Raw genomic sequence first — 21,526 nt, forward strand, 5'->3', positions numbered from 1 at the left:
CTTTATATTGTTTTAACATAGTGAAGCACTTTGTGAGTCGCTCTCTGAGAAAAGTGCTACATAAATAAAGATTTACTTACTTACATAAACACTTATGAGTGTACCTTCTTCGTCGTTATCTCCGTAACTGGCTTGCAGCATGCCTCTGATGTACCAAAGTAAAAAGTGTTGTACCTGACGATGAAACAAGCATTGAAAATTTGTCAGCGAAATATAAAATTTGAATCAGTGAATTATCTCAGCAAGGAATGCAAAGCGCAGAACTTGCCCCGCCCTTGTAATTCCTGGCCAATGACAGAAGAGATCTTTGGTCACGTGGTTTTGATGGCAAGCTTTGTTTGGAAACAGAACTGTCAGGTTGAAGACAGTCTGAATGCAGACCAAACAAAAGGTTCAGGACTTGATCTGGATCAACTTAGGCGGGCTTGATCCAGGCCAACAGACTTTTCCAGTCTGAATTTCACATTTTTTTATTCTAAAAGCCAGTAAGAATTACTAAATGTTGGCGTTGGAGTAAACTTGTTTAGCTAAAACTATTCTCTTTATTGATCTAAATCTTTGCTTTTATTAAAAACATGATGAACTCTGTGATTAATCATTTTGCTTTTCCTTTAGAGCTCAATATCTGGTTACAACAAAACAAAAGGGGCTTGTGGAACCTGAACCCGTCCATCACATGTCCTCCTGGTGCGCAGTGGAATCCAGTCGCTCCAGTGAGCATGTGTAACTTTCTGAATTACTCCCATAATTAGGAGTGATGTTCTCTCCTGTAAATCTACTCTGCTCATAATCTTTCTTAAGAGGGTGTCCTCCTCTCCTCCTCCCTGCCTAAACTCCCGCCCATCGGTGCGTACGAGCCCTCAACAAAGTTTCCAGCCAATGAGAAGCCCCTCACTAATGCATGGTGAGGGGGCTGAGGAACCGAAAGGCAAACGCTGGAGAGTAGAGGATCACTTTTCCATTCGCAAGGGTTGTTGTTGTTTTTCCCACGCACGACTTGTTTCCACTCCCGTGCGCACAAGTACTACTTGAGGACCCGGCGCGCTCCAGCAGACGGTGTTGGGGTGGATTGCTGACGGAGAACCGCTGAGGCTGAGAGCGCAACCGGGACTCTTTTGGAAGCACTTTTTCTGGTTTTTCACTTCAGAACGTGTCCGATGGAATGAGGCGCAGCAGATCTATCCTCTTCTGGGTTTTGCGCGTCTGAGTTTCAGTGAGTTTTTTTCCCCGATTTCTCCTGAACCATGTACGGATAACGGATCATTTCACGCCAGAACTGGCTGGACTGGACTGGTTGTAAGAACCGGGATTACCCAGCACTGTGCAGACCATCTTAAAGCCCGCATACGGGCCAACGTCTCGGGATACGCGACAACTTCTCCTCTGGACTCTTATGGAAGTTTTCCTCATGAGCCCGCCGTGAGTCCCGCCTGTCTCCCGCAGCCACAACGATGGGCGCCTTCGTCCGCGCCGCCTGCAGGTCTGCGTTGCCTCTGGGTTGCGCGCTGTTGTTTTTTGGCTACTTCTCCGTGGCCGCGCCGCCCCACGGCCGACGGCTGGTTTGCTGGCAAGCCATCATGAGGTGTCAAGCCGAGTCCGAGTGCAATTACGCGTTTGACCACTACAACCGCGCGTGCGGGCCCGTGCTGAACGGGGAGAAGAAGAAGTGTCCCAGCCACTGCATCTACTCCCTGGTCCAGCTCAACATGACCAAAAATGGCCCGGCTTTGGAGGACTGCAGCTGCGACCAGGACCCCATGTGCATGCTCACCAAACGGGCCATCGAGCCCTGCCTCCCCAGGACTACCAGCACGGGCTGCACGGAGGCCCGGCACCAGTGCGAGAGGGACCCGCAGTGCAGCTCCGCCATGCACGACTATTTGCACCACTGTGGGAAACTTTTCAGCGGCGCGACCTGCACCAACGGCTGCAGGAACGTGATCGCCAACCTGCGCAGAATCCCCAAGGGCCAGCAGCTGGAGACGTGCGCGTGCGACGGCACGGAGAGGCCCATCTGCGAGTACGTGAAGAGCAGCATGAAGGCGCTCTGCTTCGACAGTCCCGACAGCTACGAAGCCAGCGGCGGTTACGATGACGACGAGGACTACGAGGAGCCCGTGGACCCCCCCTCCCCCGGGCAAAGCACCGGCGGAGCGTCTCTCCCTGGGGGCCGCTGCGCCTTGGCTCTGCTCGCATCCATCTTTGCTCTGCTGCCCCTCTTCTAACCCCTCTGCCCCACGACAGACTCTAGTCCCTGCAACCATAGATAAAAGTTGCATCCTCGCAGATGCAGGTGAAAGTCTGTTTTGCAGCGATTTTCCCATGAAATCGGGATATTTCTATGCAAAAAAAAAAAAAAAAAAAAAAAAACGACCTCAAACGACTTTTCTCAGATCACTTCTTGTAAAAAAATAAAAAGGCTCGCCAGGATTCTGTCAGACTGACAGAACAGACTTGTTTGGGTAAAGAAAATTCAAAGTTTATTCACAAGAATCAGCCATGCACTGCATGTCTTTTTTTTTTTTAATAAACATGAACTATTTTTGTATGACAGCCGGTTGCCATTACGCACCAGGAAATCTGATTTAGTATTTAACGTCGTTGGACACTTGTACATAGATTAGGAGTTTAAGTGAAACAGTAATTTATTACATGTCTCCAGGTTTCATCCAAATGTCCAATATGTGTAAAAGAAATACAGTTCCAGCTTTAAAGGGAAGTTATTTTAACTAAGAGAGTGTATATTCACTGTATATATGTTTATAGCCAAATATAGATTTTTTTTCCAGAGAATTCTTTATGTTTTAGGCTATGAAAGGATTTATTCACAGAAAATAGATTAAAAAAATTGTCTAAATTCACTGTATGCTTGCCTTAATGATATATCTTTATGGAAGGCATAAAGGAAACTTGAAGAAAAAACATTGTGATTTGTCAGTTATTTGTTGCTTTAAATAAAAAAAAAGTATTTAAGTTGGTATTATTTTCAAAATAATAGAACTTTTTGGTGTTTATTAAGTTTGAACTTTAGTTAATGCTGTAATAAGCAAGAAAAGTACATCTGGGATTAGTTATTACAAGCAAATTAACATAATAGCTCTAAAAGTGTTTGCTTAAGGCCAGAAAAGCAACTTTTTTCATGTTTTATTTTTAACTTTATGCTCATTGCGCTGAAATCAACAACTTTAGCCTCAACTAAGCTTAAAAATTAAATGAAAACTAACGTCCACTAGTGCTGAGCTTTCTGCCAACCAGAAAACTTAATTTCTTCTTCTGCAGCTACAGTACTCGCACACTTCCTTAAAACGACTGGCCTGCTTCTTCTGCTGACTAATTGCCTAATGACCTGCTATGTCTTGATTTAGCTGCCTTTTGTCAAATGCAACTGTCACCATAAATCAACAAAACACCCTTTACCTCCACCCCCCACCCCAACTGCTATTAAGTACACTGGACTGAGGGGTCTGAATTTTTTAAGCAGGGTTACCTGAAGGAAAAACTTAGTTTGCAAAACATAAATTAGCATTTAAAGTGAAAGGTTAATATGCAAACTGTCTTTTTATTTTAATGTCAGCAGATTAACTAGTTATGACACTGCAGGTATGTGAATGTCATCCAAATGCTTTTTTATGTCTTCCAGACCTTTCCATGGTCGGTTTCAGGGGCTTTAAATCCACGATTTGCTGCAAAATGTTTTATTAGAGGGGAGACAAGAGCCCTCTAACAGAATGGATGGAGGAGAAGTCGAGTGGTATCTTTGTGATGGAAATGTTAAGCACATAATAGTTGGGTAGCACAATAGGGAGGCACTTCATTCTTTCAGGCTGGCTCGACACCTTTGGAGGGCTGAGCGACGGGGAAGCATGTGGGAACGATCTGCCGCTGCACGGGGGTGGAAGAAAACACACTGGTTGAAGCGCGGGTGCTTTAACCTCCACGAGATGCACATGTTGCAGTCAAACTTTTCTACCTTTCAGTCCTTTATCCAGCAGGAAAATAAAAGAAGAATGCAAAGTTTCCACCAAATACTTGTTTTCCCGTCTTTTCATCTTCTTGTGATTCGCAGAAAGAGTTTCACGTTTCCCAGCTGCATAAACGACCCCCAAATCCAAGGCTTCTAAGCAAAATACCTTGTCCGTTTCCTGCAGTGTTGGTAATGCGATCCACTGTGCACGAAGCTTTCAGGCAGCAGAAAAGCTCTGCAGCCCAGCCTGTCCTCCCCTCCCCACCTCCTTGTCTTTCTTTTGCGTCGAGCATTTGTTCAGGCAGCTTCAGCACTTAGAAAAAGCTCAGCGTGTGTTGATTAGCCTATAATAATGCACCGTGTGTGAATAGATGAATGAAAAAGGATCTCACAAAAACTGGCCAGTTGTCATAAAATGGAATTGGTGTAGAGTGAGTGGAATGCAACTTTACTTTGGGAGTACTCATGCAAAATTTTGCGGGTTTTTGAACTAGAAGAGGAAAAGTTATTGCTAGTTTTTGCCAGCTTGCTGTTTTTTAAAGCCCTCTTGTCCTCCTTGACTTGCACAGAGGAGCGTGTGTGTTGGATGTGGTGGCTTGAGGTTTAATTTACAAACTGTGGCTGTTTGTGTTCCAGCTCTTTGAGCATGTGTAAGGTATCTCTGCCATCAACTTTGCTTCAGTGAGCTCTGTTTCTTTGGCCTACCGAACAAAACGGCCCACACTTCACCCCATGCAAATCGCTTCACCCTTTCACCCTGAGCTTATCACAGCACAATGTTTACAAAGGTGCAGCTTTCCCAGCCACTGACTCCAGAGGTTTGACTTTTTCTTGGCTCATCGCAATGGATTATTATGCCTCCATGATATTTAGCATAAAGGCTTTTTCCTTTTCTAATTCCAAGACTTTAAAATCCCCAAATAAAATTTTAGTTAATCAAACTTTATTTAGCAAAACAAAAAAGAGCATATTTCTACTGCAAATTTTAAAGACGCAGACCAATGAGGGTTTTTGGTGATTTTAACATGTTTATGTAGCATCTCTCTCGTGATGGAGGATAAAGAAAATTAAGCTCAAAATTGCATTTTTGAGTATTTCTTTGTTCAATTTATTGTGAACCAGCAGATAAAATAAACACATCAGTTGGAAAAAGCTTGTAGCAACAAATTCCCTGCCCTGCTCCATTCTGATGTGTACAAATAGATCCGCGTTCGTCTTTGTTTTCCTCGACTGAGCTGCTTTCTTGCTCAAAACTGTCCAGCTGCATCGCTCCGATATTGCTCGCCAATTTAGTTGCAGCGCTACTGTTAAGTTGAGGGTGTGACGGGCTGTAAGGTAGCGGGAGAGAGTGTAAACAGATGAATGATGGGAAGTGGGGTGGGGTTGCTCAGCACCAATGGTCCGGCCCACAACGCAGAGGTGAATTTCCTACAAATTCTTGGTGCTCTGCAAAAAACTATGTCGAGAAAACGACACCAATTTTTAAAAATGTGGCTAAAAACGGCAAAATCATCATTAAAAGACCATAGGGAACACTTTAAAAGTAGATCAAAGGATCACAGTGGGACTTTAAAATATTATCAATTAGTTTGCAGCATATTTAATGCTTTGATCATTCATAACAGTGCACATCTGGGGTAGTTTTCACTTCTTTCCTAAGAGTCAGAGTTTCCTCTAACCTTATGGTGAACTCTTCACTCCTGATATCTCTCCACCATTTGTTTTGGCTCCACGCGAGGTTGTGCAAAAAAGTGATGTAGAAAAGACTGGACAGTTGGAATGGTTAAGACTTTGGAGGAGGCACTGAGTTGGAAAGTTCATTTAAAAGGATTTGGAAAGGTTCCCCTTTAGTTACTGCAGGGTATTGGATGGAATGGACTCCATCTTAACTCCCCTCTGTGCCCCTTGCTGCCACAGCTTTGGCACACACTTTGGTAAAAATCAGGTTTTCTACAACGTGTGCTGCTATTGTCAGTTTCTCCTTATATGTGTCATTTGCAAAGCAAAGTATTTGAGTTTCTCACACGATACTCCTTTTGAGCCGGCGTGCCGACGTGGTTTCGCAGGATGCACCACAGATACAGCAAAGCAAAGATCATTGATTTTGTATTTTCTCATCGGCTCTGTCACTGATGCCAAGAGAGTTTCCAGATTCCGTCGTCATTTCTTTCCTCATTTCAGCTGCCACTTTGATTTCATCCTGCAAGGCCTCTGCTGAGTTCACAACCCTTTGAAATGAGGGGAAAAGCCTGTAATCCAGTTACTGGTGCTGCAGCATGGCTCCTTGGGTTCTGAGAGAAAACTCGCAGCACTAATCCCACTGTCACCAAGAGAGCACTTGACTACCTGATTGTTTGTGGCAGCTCTTCGATGCATTCTCTCAATAAAAGGTTGGTCTAGAGTGTACTAAAATGTGCTACACTTAGTTTTGTTATCGCTGTTGTTGGAAAAAAGTTAGAGAATAGTAAAAAAAAAAAAATACTAAATGTCGTTTGTATCCAAAAACATTTGAAATCATGGAGCATTACTAAGAAACATTTAAATTGAATCTATTATGAGTTGTTTTAATTGATGCAACCACCAGAAGGCACAACCCAGTGCTTTCATGAGCCGATTCCATGCGGGTTTGTGTCAGAAAGGGTATCAAATGTTAAACCAAAGCCAAATTGAACAAATAATTCCTAAAAAGAACCTCCTCACTGAAATTTCTGACTCCACTGTTTGACTAGATCTTGTAGAGAGTGAGAAGATACCTGATGAAATGAAAGATCAGTGTTTTGGCGGTCATTGTCAAGAAGGAAGGGAGACTTGCAGCATTGAAGACACTACTGAAGAATTACAATGAGTCACACAATGAAGTTATGGAAAGTGGAAGCTGGACTGTGGTTAAAGGGGGCAACAGTATGGTTTCATCCCATGAGGAGAACCACAGATGCAATATTTGTTTTCAGGATTCTTTTAAAAAAGAACAGAGAAGGTCAGATGGAGCTGCATTGTCTTTATAGATCTAGACCAGTGTTTTTCAACTAGTGTGCCGTGAGATGGTCAGGTGTGCTGTAGGAAATTACCCATTCACTGATCTAAAAACATTTACCATCTCCAGGATATCAGCTCTGTGTTCTTCCAAACAGGTCCTGATAAAACAATGAGTAGTTAGGAATATGAACGATCGTAAAACACTTTTTTTTATTCTTGTTTATTTGATTATATTAAAGACACTTTGATAAGAATGAAGATACCGCAATTTAGCCGCAGCTTCAGCTCTGTTTTCTGAAAAGTCCCGCCCCTTAAACTGTGTCCACCAATTATTCCTGGAGGCTTAATCATACGACATCAGTCTGACCAATCAGAAGTGGTTAAAGTCTTCACTTTCTTGTTCCGATTTAGCTCATAAAGTCTCTCAGTTCCAACAAAAATACCAGCTAAAGCTCGTCTTTAGCGGTGTAGCTTTCCACAGAATCCGGTGTCAGACCGTGGAGCAAGTGGACAAAACAATGAAGCTCAGAGAAGCGAGCCTGTCTGCCATTTGCAGCAGTTTTCCCACTACATCTCCCATGATGCATTTGGTTAAAGTGACAGCATCTCTGTGCTACAATGAGTCTTCCCTGTTAAACGTCTTGAAACAAAAAAAAAAAAAAAAACACAGTTTTTAAATCTTCTTGATGAAATCAGAGGTCAACAGTTTAGTTCTCCTTCAAGGTTTGTGTTTATTAACAGCCAAACATCCCAGAATTTGGTCCAAGTCATCTTTCTAACTGAAACACTTTTCTAATAATGTCTGGATTATTTTATATGTCAAACTTATGAAGAAGTAATAACAACATTTAAGAAACAGGATTAAGGTGAAGTGACCAACAGACACAATTAAACTAAATTGAAACAGTTGAATAATCTAAAAAGAAATAAAACCTTTTGTTAAATTTTTCAAAGACTTCCTTTTGGATTAAGGCAAAAGAAAAACTAATAAAACCTTTTGTGTAACTACAAAAAACAAAAATAATTTTAGTCTTTTTGTGTAAAATGTATCAAACATATTGCGATCATATCATTGTTCAAAAATTACAGTTGCCTTTGCACTAACATTGAAAGAAATATTAAAAAAATAAATCACAATTTAGAAAGAATATATATGTGTTTTTGTGAGGTTACATAAAATTGTATGTTAATAAACTTGAGGGGAAAAAAAACTACCAGGGTAAAATTTAAAATATTTTAGTTGAAAATTAGTACGGAAAACTAACTTGATTTTTATAACACTTTTTAGAAAAAAACAGCTGCAACTTACAGCTTTTTCTGCAACAACTATCACAAAAATGCAAGTGAGATTGTGGAGGGAGTGTACATCAATACAGACTATAGAGTTTTGTCTAGACTAAAGATTTTTAATTTTTGGATGCTGGTGTGCTGCTGGATTTTTGTCAAGGATAAAGTGCGCCTTGGCTCAAAAAAGGTTTAATAACACTGATCTAGAGAAAGTCTTTGACAGGATGCAGAGGAACTGTACAATCTGGGAGTCCATAAGGTTTCTGACCACACTAACATGGATAAGCGGAGGATAACAGCAGGACAGACGGAAACAAAAATGGACCATACTTCCAGCTCCAATTAAATGAAGTAAATTCAGTTGCCATTTTTATGTGATACAGATGCCACCATTGGGCTGCACAGTGGCTAGTGTTGCCGCCTCACAGCGAGGAGGCCCTGGTTCAAATCCCAGCTGATGTGTGGAGTTTGCATGGTGTCCCTGTGCATGTGTGATTAATTGGTTCTTCTAGGTGTGCATGTGGGAGTGATTGTGTGGCCCTGCAACAGACTGGCAACTTGTCCATGGTGTACCCCACATCAGCAGTAGCAATAGGCTCCAGCAACACCACCTGAATAACTTACACTACAGAAAAAGATGAGCAAAAACATTTTAAAAAAGGTTAGCAGAGCAAGAATGGTTATTTTGATAAATATGACTTAGTTATAGCTGTTTATTTTTTAATCCTTGTCCTTCTAAATGGACCGTATGTTCTTTAAACACAGTTCCATTTTTGTGGGTGATCAATGGACACAGTAGCCGATATTTCAGCTTATGCATATTATGGTGTTATGTTTTGTTAGTTGCGGCACAAAAATTGATTACATAAATATAATTAGAGAGATATATTGAGGTTTTTTCACAGTTGATTTTTTATATCACCACAATGTTATAAATATAAGAAAAAACAATTTAATGGTGAAGAATCTTAGTGTTAAACTTTAATCACTACAGTTAACAGAAGAAATGTGGGTCAGGGAGGACTACTAAAAAGGTCAAGAAGGCCGAAGTCTGTGTCCCCATGTGCCAGTCCCCAGCCCAGATAAAATACAGTTTTTGTCAGGAAGGGCATCTGAAAGCTTATTTGCTGTGGCGACCCCTGAAGGCATATGCCAAAAGATGAGCAACTTTTCAACCAGTCTAAAGTTAATGTTAGTCATAAAATGAGTTAGCTGATAGTATCACAGCTGGCCAATGTTTAGAGACTGTTGAATTTCTTTATCCTGCTTTAGACCCAAATTAGCCTAGAGATGATTGTAACTGAGCTGAAATGTTGGGTTTGAAAAAGCATCTTCATACTTCTTTGGATAATGTTGTTGTCTATTTATGTTGGAATCTTCTGAGCAGGGAATGGCCTCTGTGGAAGTTTAGCTACATAAACATACACGACAAACAGATATACGCACAAAGAACAAATATTTGGGCTGTGCTTTATGCCGTCAAGTATATTGTCTTTTTGTTCTCTAATCTGTGAGTATATAGTCTGTTAGTCTGTTGTGATTCTCGGGCATGTCTGCAGTGACTCTTCGGTTTTTTCACAGCCAGCAGGTCCAGCTGCCTTGCAGGCTTTGGGGGACCACCCCAGCATGTTCACACATCACTGGAAGGGCTGAAGTGTTTGCCTTTCGCTTTGACCATAACACAAACAACTTTAACCACAAATACGCAGAACACGAGGCAGGGGCCACAAGTGCAGGAGGATTCAGTCCAAGATCCCTATGACAAAGAGCCAGGCTGGTTCTATTATTTTATTTATGTATAGACATTTTTTAACTATTATTCAACTGAAGCTGTGTCTCGTATGCAGATTAATTCATTTGCAACAGGAAGCATGTTTCTTCATGGAGGAATGTGCACCAGATTCGCAGAAAACTGACTAATCAGATTTGTTTCTGGCATGATTACCCACACCCCCAAAAGCCTCCTCTCACGTTGCACCTTCGTAGGGCCTCGACAATTTAAGGAAGGAGGAGGATACGGGTAGAAGGAGAGGGGGAAGGGCAGAAACAGAGGGAAGAAAACACAAAACTTGCTGACACGGGGCATAACTTAATTTCCACGGTAGGGGGACAGCTGTGCGTGGTAATCTGCCATGGCAGCCTATTCAGTCTTCAATGGCTGGCTTGACCCGCCAAGAAAAACCCAAACTGCAGCCAGCTCCTTCTGACTGAAGGAGGTGGCGACCTGGCCACCATTAATGGGATTGTCTTAAAGAAACAGACCCCTCTCACTTGTTATGGATAACACCCTCACACACACAAAGCTAAGTTAGAGGGATATCTATTTTTGCACCATTGATGACACGCTTTTTCTGAAAGGAAACACCAAATTATGATGTTTGTCTCATTTAGAGTCAAGTTTGTTTGATTAAAATCTCAATAAAATTTGGAGCTTCTCATAGTTTTCCTTTTTGAAATTCTTTTTATGCTTCAGACTCAAAAAGGTCAGCAACCTCCATACATGCAGAACCTCAGATTTAATGTAAAAAGAAATATGAATAGATAATTTAATGACCATTTTAGTGTGAAGCATTACAAAGCATTGACTGTATATAAGAAGTGGACCGAGTGAGCGTGAGATCACCCATAGGAAATGGCTTCCTTCAGGCTCCAACGAAATTAAGCCAAATTCAGTAGCCATTTTTTTGCGATATGGACGTTGACATGTTGGAGTCAGATGACATGAGTAAGGGGCAACTGGTCCAAATCTGTTTGAGTCGAATCGTTTCTATGGGAACCACTCGCACCAATCAGGAGTGAGCTTGTCGAAAGTCCACATCCCTGCCGCTTAAAAGCCGGCTTCCTGAAATGCAATGCGGCCAATATTTGCCAATCTAGTGAGCTTTAAAGCACACTTTTTTTTTTTTGCAGAGGCTTAAAAGGACATTTCTAGGGTACATGCTTTTGGAATTATCGATTTGGACAGCCCAACAAAATGGTGAACACCCGATGTAGTGGACCAAATAGTGAGGGACTTTGGACTAAGCCATTATGCAAAAATGTGACAAACAAGCCAAAATGATTTTGGAATGCGTCGATTAAGCAAGTAATAAATGTTGCAAAGCTAAGTCCTCTGTTAATAAGAAACAAACTTGTGTTTAAAGTAAATGTCAAATATAAAAAATGACCAAAAAAATGTACCTCCAGTCTGTTGTAAGGTTGGATCATTTTACATTTTACTAAATAAATTGTATAAATAATACACCCCTAGTGGCTAACTGGGTCCAGTTGCCCATTTTCCAAAGACGCAAGAAGCCCCTTTGGAATACAATTCGTCCTTTGGTCATGAAAACAGTGTAGTTGTAGTTATTTTTGTAGGCCCTGTTCACCAGAGACATGCCTACAGCTTCTTATTGTAAAAAATGTGCTTTTCAAATTTGACATTGATTTGTATTGATAGTGTGTGCATTTGCTCCGTAAACAGGCTTTTTTTAGTATCTGACTTATAACAAAGTAATTACTACATATAATTTAAAGTAGAAAGCCTGACTTTGTTGGTTGGAAAATAAAATCCATAGAAAGACTAGAAAAACAGATTTCTTAGTTGTAGTGAGGCCTGATGTTTCATCACAGTCCCTGGGAGTCTAAATGTCTTAAACCTGACTATTACATTCTCAGTGTTAATTTGCACATCACAATTGTTTAATCAACCACATTAAATCAGCAATAACTGTTGTTTTTAAATTGTAAAACGAATAATGAGGCCATAACTCTGGAGTTGTGAGAAGCTAATAGTTTGGCAGGGAAAGTCAATAGGGGCCAGGGTCTCACTCCATTAAGCTGACCCCCAGGGCCACGTGTTCATTCCTCACACATTCATTTCCTCCTTAATGCTTCCCTCGTCTTTCACATTTGGGAGCAGGCAGCGCTGCAGCCGCTCGCAAAATGACTCCGGTTTAAACTGGAGGTCATAAATATGTTGTTCGGCGCGTGTCTTTGAGCACAAATGGAAACCTTCAGAGTCAGTGATGAAAAGGGCGGCTATGGACAGAAAGGCAGAACAGCTTTGGGTCCAATTTTTGTCTTTTAATGTGTTGCTGTGGGATGTTAAACTTGAACTTGGTTAAATACCATCAGTCTCAAACAAAGAGAATGTTTGCGATGTGTACTTTGCAGATTAGTAAATGATCCTTAGTGGCTCATGGTGACACCAGTTTAGATTTTCTCTTCGTCTTCTCTTATGTGTCCTGCAGGGGGATTTGTAAACATCTTCAAGTGAAATCCCAAGAGCAAACACATCTGAAAGCCTTCAGCGGGTTGCTCTTCACCCTGAGCTGAAAGAGGTTCAGAGCGGGGGGGACGCTGCTGTTTGAAGTCCAGCGAGTGCCAGTAAAAGAAGTGCTGAGTGAGGTTCGGAACAGGAAGTAACTACTTGATTTAAAGCGTTGAACTTAAAGTAAACAAGTTAAAACCATTTTCTTTTTTTTTCTTTTTTTCCATGGCTACCGCACAATTCAATATTACTGTTCAGCATAAAAAAGTTGTATTACCATCAAAACAGTAGCCAGATTAAATTATGTTGACTCATTTTTGATAGAATCCTGAAGCAGAAATACTCAAAGCGGGATAAATTTGTAAAAGACTAAAGAGCTCCACACTTAAAAAATAATTTGGCCTCCAAAGACCAGGTTCAGCTGAGCACCAGAAAGCAGGACTGTGGATTCAGAGTCATGAATTAAACTCTTCTGTTTCACGTTATGATGGAACAGAAACGTTTTATGGCGCCAAACTGAAGCTGGAAGTAGAAAAAAAATGCAAACGGGGAAAACTTCTTCTATTGGTTTTAGTGAAGTTGATTTATAGCATACACAAGAAGTAAATTGGTAACAATGTGACCTTGAATACTGAGTCAATAATCTAAATCAATAACGTCATTTGGTAAATGTTTGATAAAACATCTGGAATTCCCATACAATCCTATTTCAAGCTCCACCTCCTCCTCATTGGTTATGATGACGATGAGTAGCTTTTAGGAAGTTGGCCGTCGTTTGTTGGCATAAATGACACGGGGGCGGAGCAACACACTCAAAAAAAGGAAATTACCAGCCAATTAAGTTTACGTAAAAGTAACTTGTCATTTCAACCAGAAAATGTTATGTTTGTAAATCATACGTGAATGAATCATTTCGATTGTACATAAAAATAATCCATTTAAAAGTTACTAATTTCAATCATGTTGATCCAACATGATACCATTAAATTGGATACATTAGTAATCGCAAGGAATTGGATACCATTTTCTTTGTCTATCTGGGCAGATTGGGGTCTAAGTGTGAGTTTTTGTCCATGGGTTTTATTGTCTAGCTGTTTTACTCTGTTTTAACTAGTGACTTTAACTCATGGTGCAAAAAAAAAAAAACATAACAGTTTAAGTTTGGCAGAGGATGATGAGCAACCCCCTTGTGCGGCAAACTGTTAATGTTCCAATATTTAACACAGAGTCCGTGGTATTTGAGCTCCTGTCTTGTGATGTGGGACTTTGCTGGATATTTCATGTCTTTGATGTGAAAATTAAAAGACCCATTGGTTGTAACTTTGGAACAAGGTATTAATTACAGATGTATAAATACATTAATAGAAAAAAATAGAAATTTAAGTTAAATAAACTTAATATACTTAGGTGTGATCATTTGAAGTGATTCAATTAAGTTGGATCAACTTTTTTCTTTTTAGAGTGAGCAACAATATTAATTTAAAGTTGGGTGCAACTGCTGTATTTAAATTGAATCAACTTAAATTTATTAGTTTGAACCTAAACACATTAAGTTGACCCAACCTAAATACATTAAGTAGGACCAATATGATTCATTTTTGTTCAAGTAACGCAATCTAATCATGTGGAAATCCTTTCCATAATATTTTTATGTTCATTCAAAGTGAACGTTTTTTGAGTGAGGGGCTTACCAAAGACTGGAACAAGAAACAGGAGTCGTGTTTGTGTACGTCTGTGTGCATGTGTGTGTGTGTATGCTTAATGGGGATTATGTTGCTGGAGAAGAAGGAATGGAGTGAAAGTGCACAGGCTGAGGTTTTGTTGGGGGTGTTTGTGTCAGACAGGCAGATGAGAAGCAGGGATCCCCAGAAATGGATTTCCAGAAGATTGAGCCTGATACTGTCAGGTCTTTGGAAGAACACTGCTGAAAGAGAAAAGCCGAGACAAAAAACACACAAAAACTAGTCCAGTGTGTCTTAGTTATTTCCAATAATAAGAAACAGATCATTTCCTCTGGGAAAACATTTTAAAATCTGTGGGAGATGATTCTTTAACAGTAAAAATCCTGTATATCACTACTAAAGGAAAAGCTAACAAGCATTTAAGAGTAACTGACTTTTAAAACAATAAAAAAAAACTGTTATCCACAACAAAAGAAAAAGACAAACTCTGGAGAGAGAGAACACGAAACACATTTTTTTTAACTTTATACAAACCAAATTCATAGCGCATAAAAGAATCATGATCAACATAAAAGCATCTTTTCTCTTTGATCATAACTGAGCTTTCAACTGATTTATATTAATTCATCATCACAAATAGTTCATGTTATCGTCTTTTGACAGCAGTTTAAAAATAATAATTAATAGAGTGGGTTTATTTAAAGCATGTGTTCCAGCAAGAATCACAGAGTTTAACACAGGTCAAACCTGCCTCAAAGACAGATTAAAACAAGAAATAAATGCATTAAAAAGAAAATAAAAGTCTTACCAACATCAAAATCAGAAAAAAACAAAATCAGCTAAATTAGTAGCCCCATTTGTTTTTTTCTAAAAATGTTTGGATTAGGACCAATTAAAATGTTTTTTATATTAATTTGTTCCACGTTTTCTTGCAATTCATCTTTTTTGTGGCTTGTGTTGTCAATGTTTGCTATTAAAAAAAGCAGAATTTTGCTGTTCTTCAAACACATGAAACAAACTTAAGGAGCTCAGACACTATAGACAGCACAAAACATGGAAAAAAAAAACACATAATCAAGCTGCGGTGCTGCTTATGAATAATTAATGGTTACATTGAGGATCCAGTTCTGTCTGAGTAACATGAAGGTGATGTGGCTTCACCGTGTTTTTTAGGTGGCAAAAAACAAAAACAAAAAAAAAATCACTATACTGGAAATATTTTTTCTTCATTGAGTTTTGCCATTTCTGTGTAACTTGTGGTAAAACGTGAACCAAATGCTTGGTTTGATTAGAACCATGTGCCAAAGCTGCTCTAGGAACGCCTCTGAAACCCACTGCAGCTTCCCATGGAGTTTAGAAGTTATGAATAAACGTGACACACATTTTATAAACTTTCGAAACTGAAAGTACAGTTAAAGCAAATAGTTAATTTGGTCTTTGATACTTCACATCTTTGAGAAAAATTAATGACTGTTGAATAAATTCTATCAAGTCGTTCTGTTTAACTTCTTAAAAACATTGATCATGTGTGTTGTTCGATATTTTTAAATTTTATATGCAAAATAAATTGTTTACAAATCATGCTTAATGCAATGCAAAAAGTATTTTTGTCTATTTTCCAGTTTAAATATCCCATTATTCCTAATATGAGACAAAACTAACTTACTAGTTACTTTTCATCAAGATGTTTTGATTTGTTTTAAGACAATAAATCTTGAAAGCATCCTAAATATGAGTAATATCTCTAATGAAACCGTTTGATTACATATTTTGGCAACTTTATCTTAAAATGGTTAATTCTTTTCCTTTTTTAATTGGTCCAAAAATAAGGATTGTTGTAGCACTTAAAATAGTATATTTTTAAGGAAAACCAAATGTTCATGTATTTAAAGATGTTCTATCAGGTAGATAGTATGAGATCTCTTCAAGTGAGCAGAAACTACAGCCTGCATGCACCTTTTACACCATGCCCTCTTGTTTTTAAGCTCAGCAAAGCAGTCTGAGATGAGGTGATAAGATGTACCTGAAGAGCCCCAGAAGCACAAACATTTCTTTTTTTTCCTGCTGGTGTGGAGGAGGTTTGTGCCTGCCTTCCATCTGTCAGAGTGCCGTCTCTTCCTCTGGGAATCCTGTGGCTTTTTTTCTTCTTTTTTCTTTCCAAAGCAGGCATTGCAGCACGTTTTGCAGGGTTTGTGGTCAGCTACAGAAATGAATTTAGCTGCTGTAGTGAGTGATGGCAGCAGAATAGAATTTATTGACTTCTGTTTAGCGTGAGGGATGTGATTATTTACAGACGCAGTCAAAAAACCAGACCCCAAAGCTGGATTTGGAGAGAGAACGATGTAAATATTTGGATTAGAGTCTGACCTGCAGCTTCACCTCAGACAGCAGGCACGGAGGCTGCTTCATTCACGCTCCACCGCTGTGTTCTCCAACTCTAAGTTAGGATGGGGTTCCTGCAGAAGCAGAACCTAATCATTTAGAAAAAAATGTTTTACTGAACAGATTCTGCAGTCTGAGTTGAGATAAATGATTCATCTCTTTAATTTATTAGCTGTGAACTGGAACGGAAACACAACCACACAGTCTTGTTGCTCATTTGAGTCACTCTCTGCACTTTTCCACCCTCGTTTGTTTGGCACCTTCACACTGGAACCTCAGAAGAAAGACAAAAAAAAAACAAATGAAGCAATTTTTCTTTCTCCTGATGATCATTTTCAAATAGTGCCAGAAATCAACAGTTTTGCCCAAAGCAGTCAACTGTCTCGGCTGTAAGGAGAACTGTTTCCTTTTTCTTCCTTTTGCCGTTTCGTTACATCTGCCCCTGAGTGAAGTATCAGCTTCCAACGGGTCCTTGGCCTTTGTTTGAAGAAAAGGAAACAACAGCTGTTGCTTTCACAGGATTTTCTAACCCGGAGTCCTTGAAGGAAAAAAAAGACCCCTTTTCTGAAGTGTAAATTCCTTTTACAGAGAAAACTGCTTCAGATGAACACAAAGCAGCAGTTTTTGTTGACATATCCGCTCAGTTTTAGCTTTTCTTCCCACAGAAAAAAGAAAATGTCACTGTTTTTTTGGAAGGGTGTAAAGAAAAAAAAAATAGTCCCAGGTTCAGCTCCATCTTTCACCTGTCTTGTTATTAGCAGCGATGACGGACAGAGTCAGAATTCCCCCCCAATTATTGTGCGAATGATCCGCCTCTCTTCTTGCATCCACCTGTTGACAGAGTTGCTAAATGAGACCTGGGCAGGAATGTTAATCATAGAATCTGACATTTTGTTGGAGATTTGGACTTCAGCCTTTCATCAGGCTTCTCAGACAGACGGCTCGTTCTGGGGATGAAAGATCAGGACTACATGGGGGTCGTAACGTTTTTCATTCGAAAATTCACCGAGTTGTGTGCGGGGCATTGGTTTAAGCAGTGCAGGGCCAATCAGTGTATTTTCTACGTCAAAGATAAGCTCTTTTTCAAAAGGCTACTCAGAAATGCAATTTTGAGCATTTTGACTCGATAAGGTCAGGCTGTGGGTTTGAACCTGGAGTCGGTGGAGTCAGTGGAGAAGTGGAGGACGCTGGCAAAGCTGAAGAACATTCTGGAGAACACCAGTCATCCCCTGCACCTGTTCTGTCAGCAGCCGCCTTTTTTTCACTGCTGAGCTTCACCGAGTGACACATGAGGTCCTTCGTTCCTTGTGTGATTAACCTGTATTACACTTTTGTTGGGAAGGAAAAAAATACTATTTTTTAAACAGTTTTATTGGGTTAATTATTGTATTTTAACATATTATATTTTCTGTGTTTTAATCTTTGTGAATGATGGAATGGGTGTATGGGGTATTAGATTCCTATATAATTTCCCTAGAGATCAATTAATTGTCAATCGATCAACCTTTTAGACAAAAATTGTGTACTTATGACAGCTCACACTCAATCCACCTATTGTTTTAGTGATTATATAAAGTTATTCCTGCTCAAAATAAATTGTTTGCACAACTGTATAAATTATCGTGCAATCCTGGATCTGAGATTAAAAAAATGATTTTTTGTTTTGTTTTTTTAAATGCAAAACAACAGCTTTTTTTGCGCAGAGCTTTGAAAGCTGCACGAAAAACTGCATGATGAGGTTAGTTTGGCAAATTCATCATAAACGTCAATGCTTCGGGGCGAGAAATATGATCAAACGGAGTACAAAGTAATTGCTGAGCATTAGGGTGCAGGTTCTGCTCTGGAGGTGTTTGAAGTGTGTCTTTGTGTTGTGTATGTGATTTGTCCTCATTTCTGGGAAAAACCACAATGTTTAATCTTGACAGTGGGCACAATGCCAAACTGTGCATGTCTGGTTGTGGTTAACCAGCAAAAAGGAAAGATCCTTTGGAGGAAACCCGCGCATGTTCATCAACTGAGCTCAAACAAAACTTTACTTTAGTACCTTGCACTTTTGCGTAATAGAAAACAACCAAAAATTAATATATTCATAATCACAATTTTATTTTAAACAGTTATTGTAATAAACTCAGCATTTTTTTTAAACATAACTAAAAAAATTGCAGTTTTGCAAAATTTATAGATGCAAACTGTTTCTGTTATCATTTTTGCAAATATTTTTTCATTTAAAGTCTGCATACACATTTTTGTATATGATGTAGAAAAGTATGAATGCTTAAAAATGTTTTAGTCCTGCGATGGATTACTAAACTGCGCAGGATTTAGTCTCCCTTCCAACAGTAGCTGTGGCTACAGAAACCCTAAACAGGAACAAATGGTTATAGAAGACAAATGGAGAAAATTAAAACAACAATAATTGTAATAATAACCCTCGCTGTTGGAAAAATTAACTCCAACTCTATAAAACATGTTAGAGTGAATTTGTTATCTGATTTTTTAAAAAAAAAGAATACCAGACCTCTATCCAGACTTGGCAACATGTGTGCATATAAAAAAAACAAAAACATTTTCCAGTAATCCAATGAGTCTTCAGTTTCATAAATCTGGAAGCTAGTTTATTCCTCCCTTATTTAGTTTACATGCAAACACTTGCAACAAGATGATGTGGAGTGTCTGTTTGCAGAGAAGTAAAGGCTGCTCTGCATGGGCTTCCCAATTTTTCCTTACAGAAAGAGGAATAAGGTTTTTTTCTGCCCCAAATCCTGTGACCCCTGTCCAGATTATTGTGTGGTCATTCCAGCTCAGAAGCTCTTTTTCAAAAATCCAGTTTTGAGCCCTTTAGCATGGCCTTCACTCTCCACATGTCCATTCCAACAACTTTGTTAAATGTTCCAGTTAACTAACTGATCGGGTATCAGACTGGAATATTTTGGTAGAATTAGCTTGAGTGTGCGGGGATGTGATTTCTACACCTTGATTTTGTTGGTTTTGCTTTCACATTGCGCTTCTGAGAGCCAACCACCTGCACAATAAAACAAGGTTAAGATAGCTTGTTTTTAGAGAGGCATAATTATTGACTAGGATGCAACCTTTTCATGGACAGTGCTCATCATTTTGGTGATCAAAACTGATCCTCTTTCAACTTTTTTTTCTCACAAAACTTTAGAATTCACTTCATTCCTTGTTCCACTGAGAGGACCAAATCAGATAAAAGTGCAACATTTATTAGCATTCTCTGCAAACTTGAGCAGCATTTATTTATTTATTTATTTCACAGCAGTATTTTTCTTTTTGACTGTAAATTTTTTAATATTTTTGCTCATACTCAGTAAGAGAAGACACTCGTCTTTGCTCAATGATAGCTGGGAAATGGCATAGGCAAAGAATTCGTTAAAATGTTCTACACTCGATCGAGCTTTGTCCATGTGCGCCTATGTGGGAGACAAACTTTAAAGGCCCATTCCGATCATCTTTTGATCTGCGTTTAAATTGTTCCCGGTGGTCTTTTAATTATGAATATGACATTTTTTAGCCCAAATAAAAATAAATTGTGATTTTCAAGGACAGTCAATGAAGGAATTCCTTGGCAAGTTCAAAAGTCAACATTTAATTTACTTGCTGGTTAGCATTTCTTGGTCGGTAAAAAAACTCAATTACAGACAAGTATAGTCTATGTATATGCCTGTCTAGATCAGATAATTGTTTCTCTTCTTTAGATTCTGAGACCGAATCTGAATTGCCTCCCTAGCCCTCTGGCTCGTCCGTATAGTTCCAATTGTAGGGGCATTTGAGGCTGTAGTGGTGTCAGAAAATGTTTTTTTATGAAGGAGCCCTAGAGACTTAGGGCTGGATATCCCTCCGCCGGTAGAGTGATCCGTGTCACGCTTGTGGTGCGTGGGTGTGCTCTGAGGCACAGAAGTTTACATTTAAATGAAAGTAATTTGTTTTTGTTTTTGCATGACTTTCTTAAGTTAGAAAACTGATGTTTTATACAGGCCAACATAGATAAACAGAGACTATTAATGATGTCATTGAGCGATAGTAACATCTGAATTTAAAGGCGCCATCTTTCCGCTTGGAGGGATACATGTAGGGATGGGAAAGCAAAACAGATTTGGCATAAGACTTCAGTAAATTGCAAATGAATGTGTAGATAATACTGCTGTTTCTTTAAACATATTGTGTATTTTCTGTTATTTTGTTTGGTGTTTCATCGCTATGGTCACAGAAATTATTGGTAATTTGGTTGGTTTGGTGATGAGGAGTCATAAAGAGCTACAGCTAGAGCGGAGAAGCCATCTTGATCAGCAGTCAGCTGCATTTTTGCTGATTTGGTTTACAGATATCCACTTATTTTCTTGAGGAAACATCTACTGTTTAACTTTTCTTTATCTTGAAGTAAACTCCTGAGAAAAAACTTCTCCTCTGAAGATTTGAAGGTGGTTTTCCAGTGAACTCTGTAGGTCTACCCACATTTAAGGGAATAAGGGTGACAACCTATTCAAGAGGTCAAAGAGGGTAGATAACTGTACAACTTGAAAAATAACGTTTTTGTAATATGATTTTAATTTATTTAAAACAAAGTGTTGCTTTGTCTTTTAGGCAATAATTTAGGTAATAAAAAGCGTTTTACTTCAGTTTTGTTCCAAATAAAACAACAAAAAGTGCCTTAGTTTGTTTATTTTGGGAAATGGGACGTCCTACTGTCACTGGGGCTGTTCCCCTTCCTACCCCTTTAGTGCTTAGAGACCAGGATATAACACTGTTAAACTAACAAACCCTCAAAAGACAAAGAGCAAAGGCCAAACAGACACGTCTAACTTTCCAACACCCTGTTTTTGTAATCTCCAGTCACCAGATAAGATCCATTCATGTATTTAACCTTTTATTCATGTAGTAACTGAGGACGGTTCATTGGTTTTACATCCTTTCAGACCCTTGTGATAGTTCAGAGGCATGTGTACTTTGGAGAGGCCTCAGGTT

The 21,526-nt window shown here is 39.3% G+C and overlaps 1 protein-coding gene across 1 annotated transcript; it reads left to right on the top strand.

The window, feature by feature from the left end:
* The first annotated feature begins 898 nt into the window (after window positions 1–898).
* Window positions 899–2,848, top strand: gas1 (growth arrest specific 1). Its single transcript, XM_020711413.2, has one exon. The coding sequence runs from the start codon at window positions 1,452–1,454 to the stop codon at window positions 2,223–2,225; it is 774 nt and encodes a 257-aa protein (XP_020567072.2). The 5' UTR covers window positions 899–1,451; the 3' UTR covers window positions 2,226–2,848.
* The last annotated feature ends 18,678 nt before the right edge of the window (window positions 2,849–21,526 follow it).

This window comes from Oryzias latipes, chromosome 9 (assembly GCF_002234675.1).
Source record: "Oryzias latipes chromosome 9, ASM223467v1".
Classification (NCBI taxonomy): domain Eukaryota; kingdom Metazoa; phylum Chordata; class Actinopteri; order Beloniformes; family Adrianichthyidae; genus Oryzias; species Oryzias latipes.

Coding starts and splice junctions, on each gene's coding strand:
- gas1 (XM_020711413.2), top strand. CDS start 1,452: ATGGGCGCCTTCGTCCGCGCCGCCTGCAGGTCTGCGTTGCCTCTGGGT.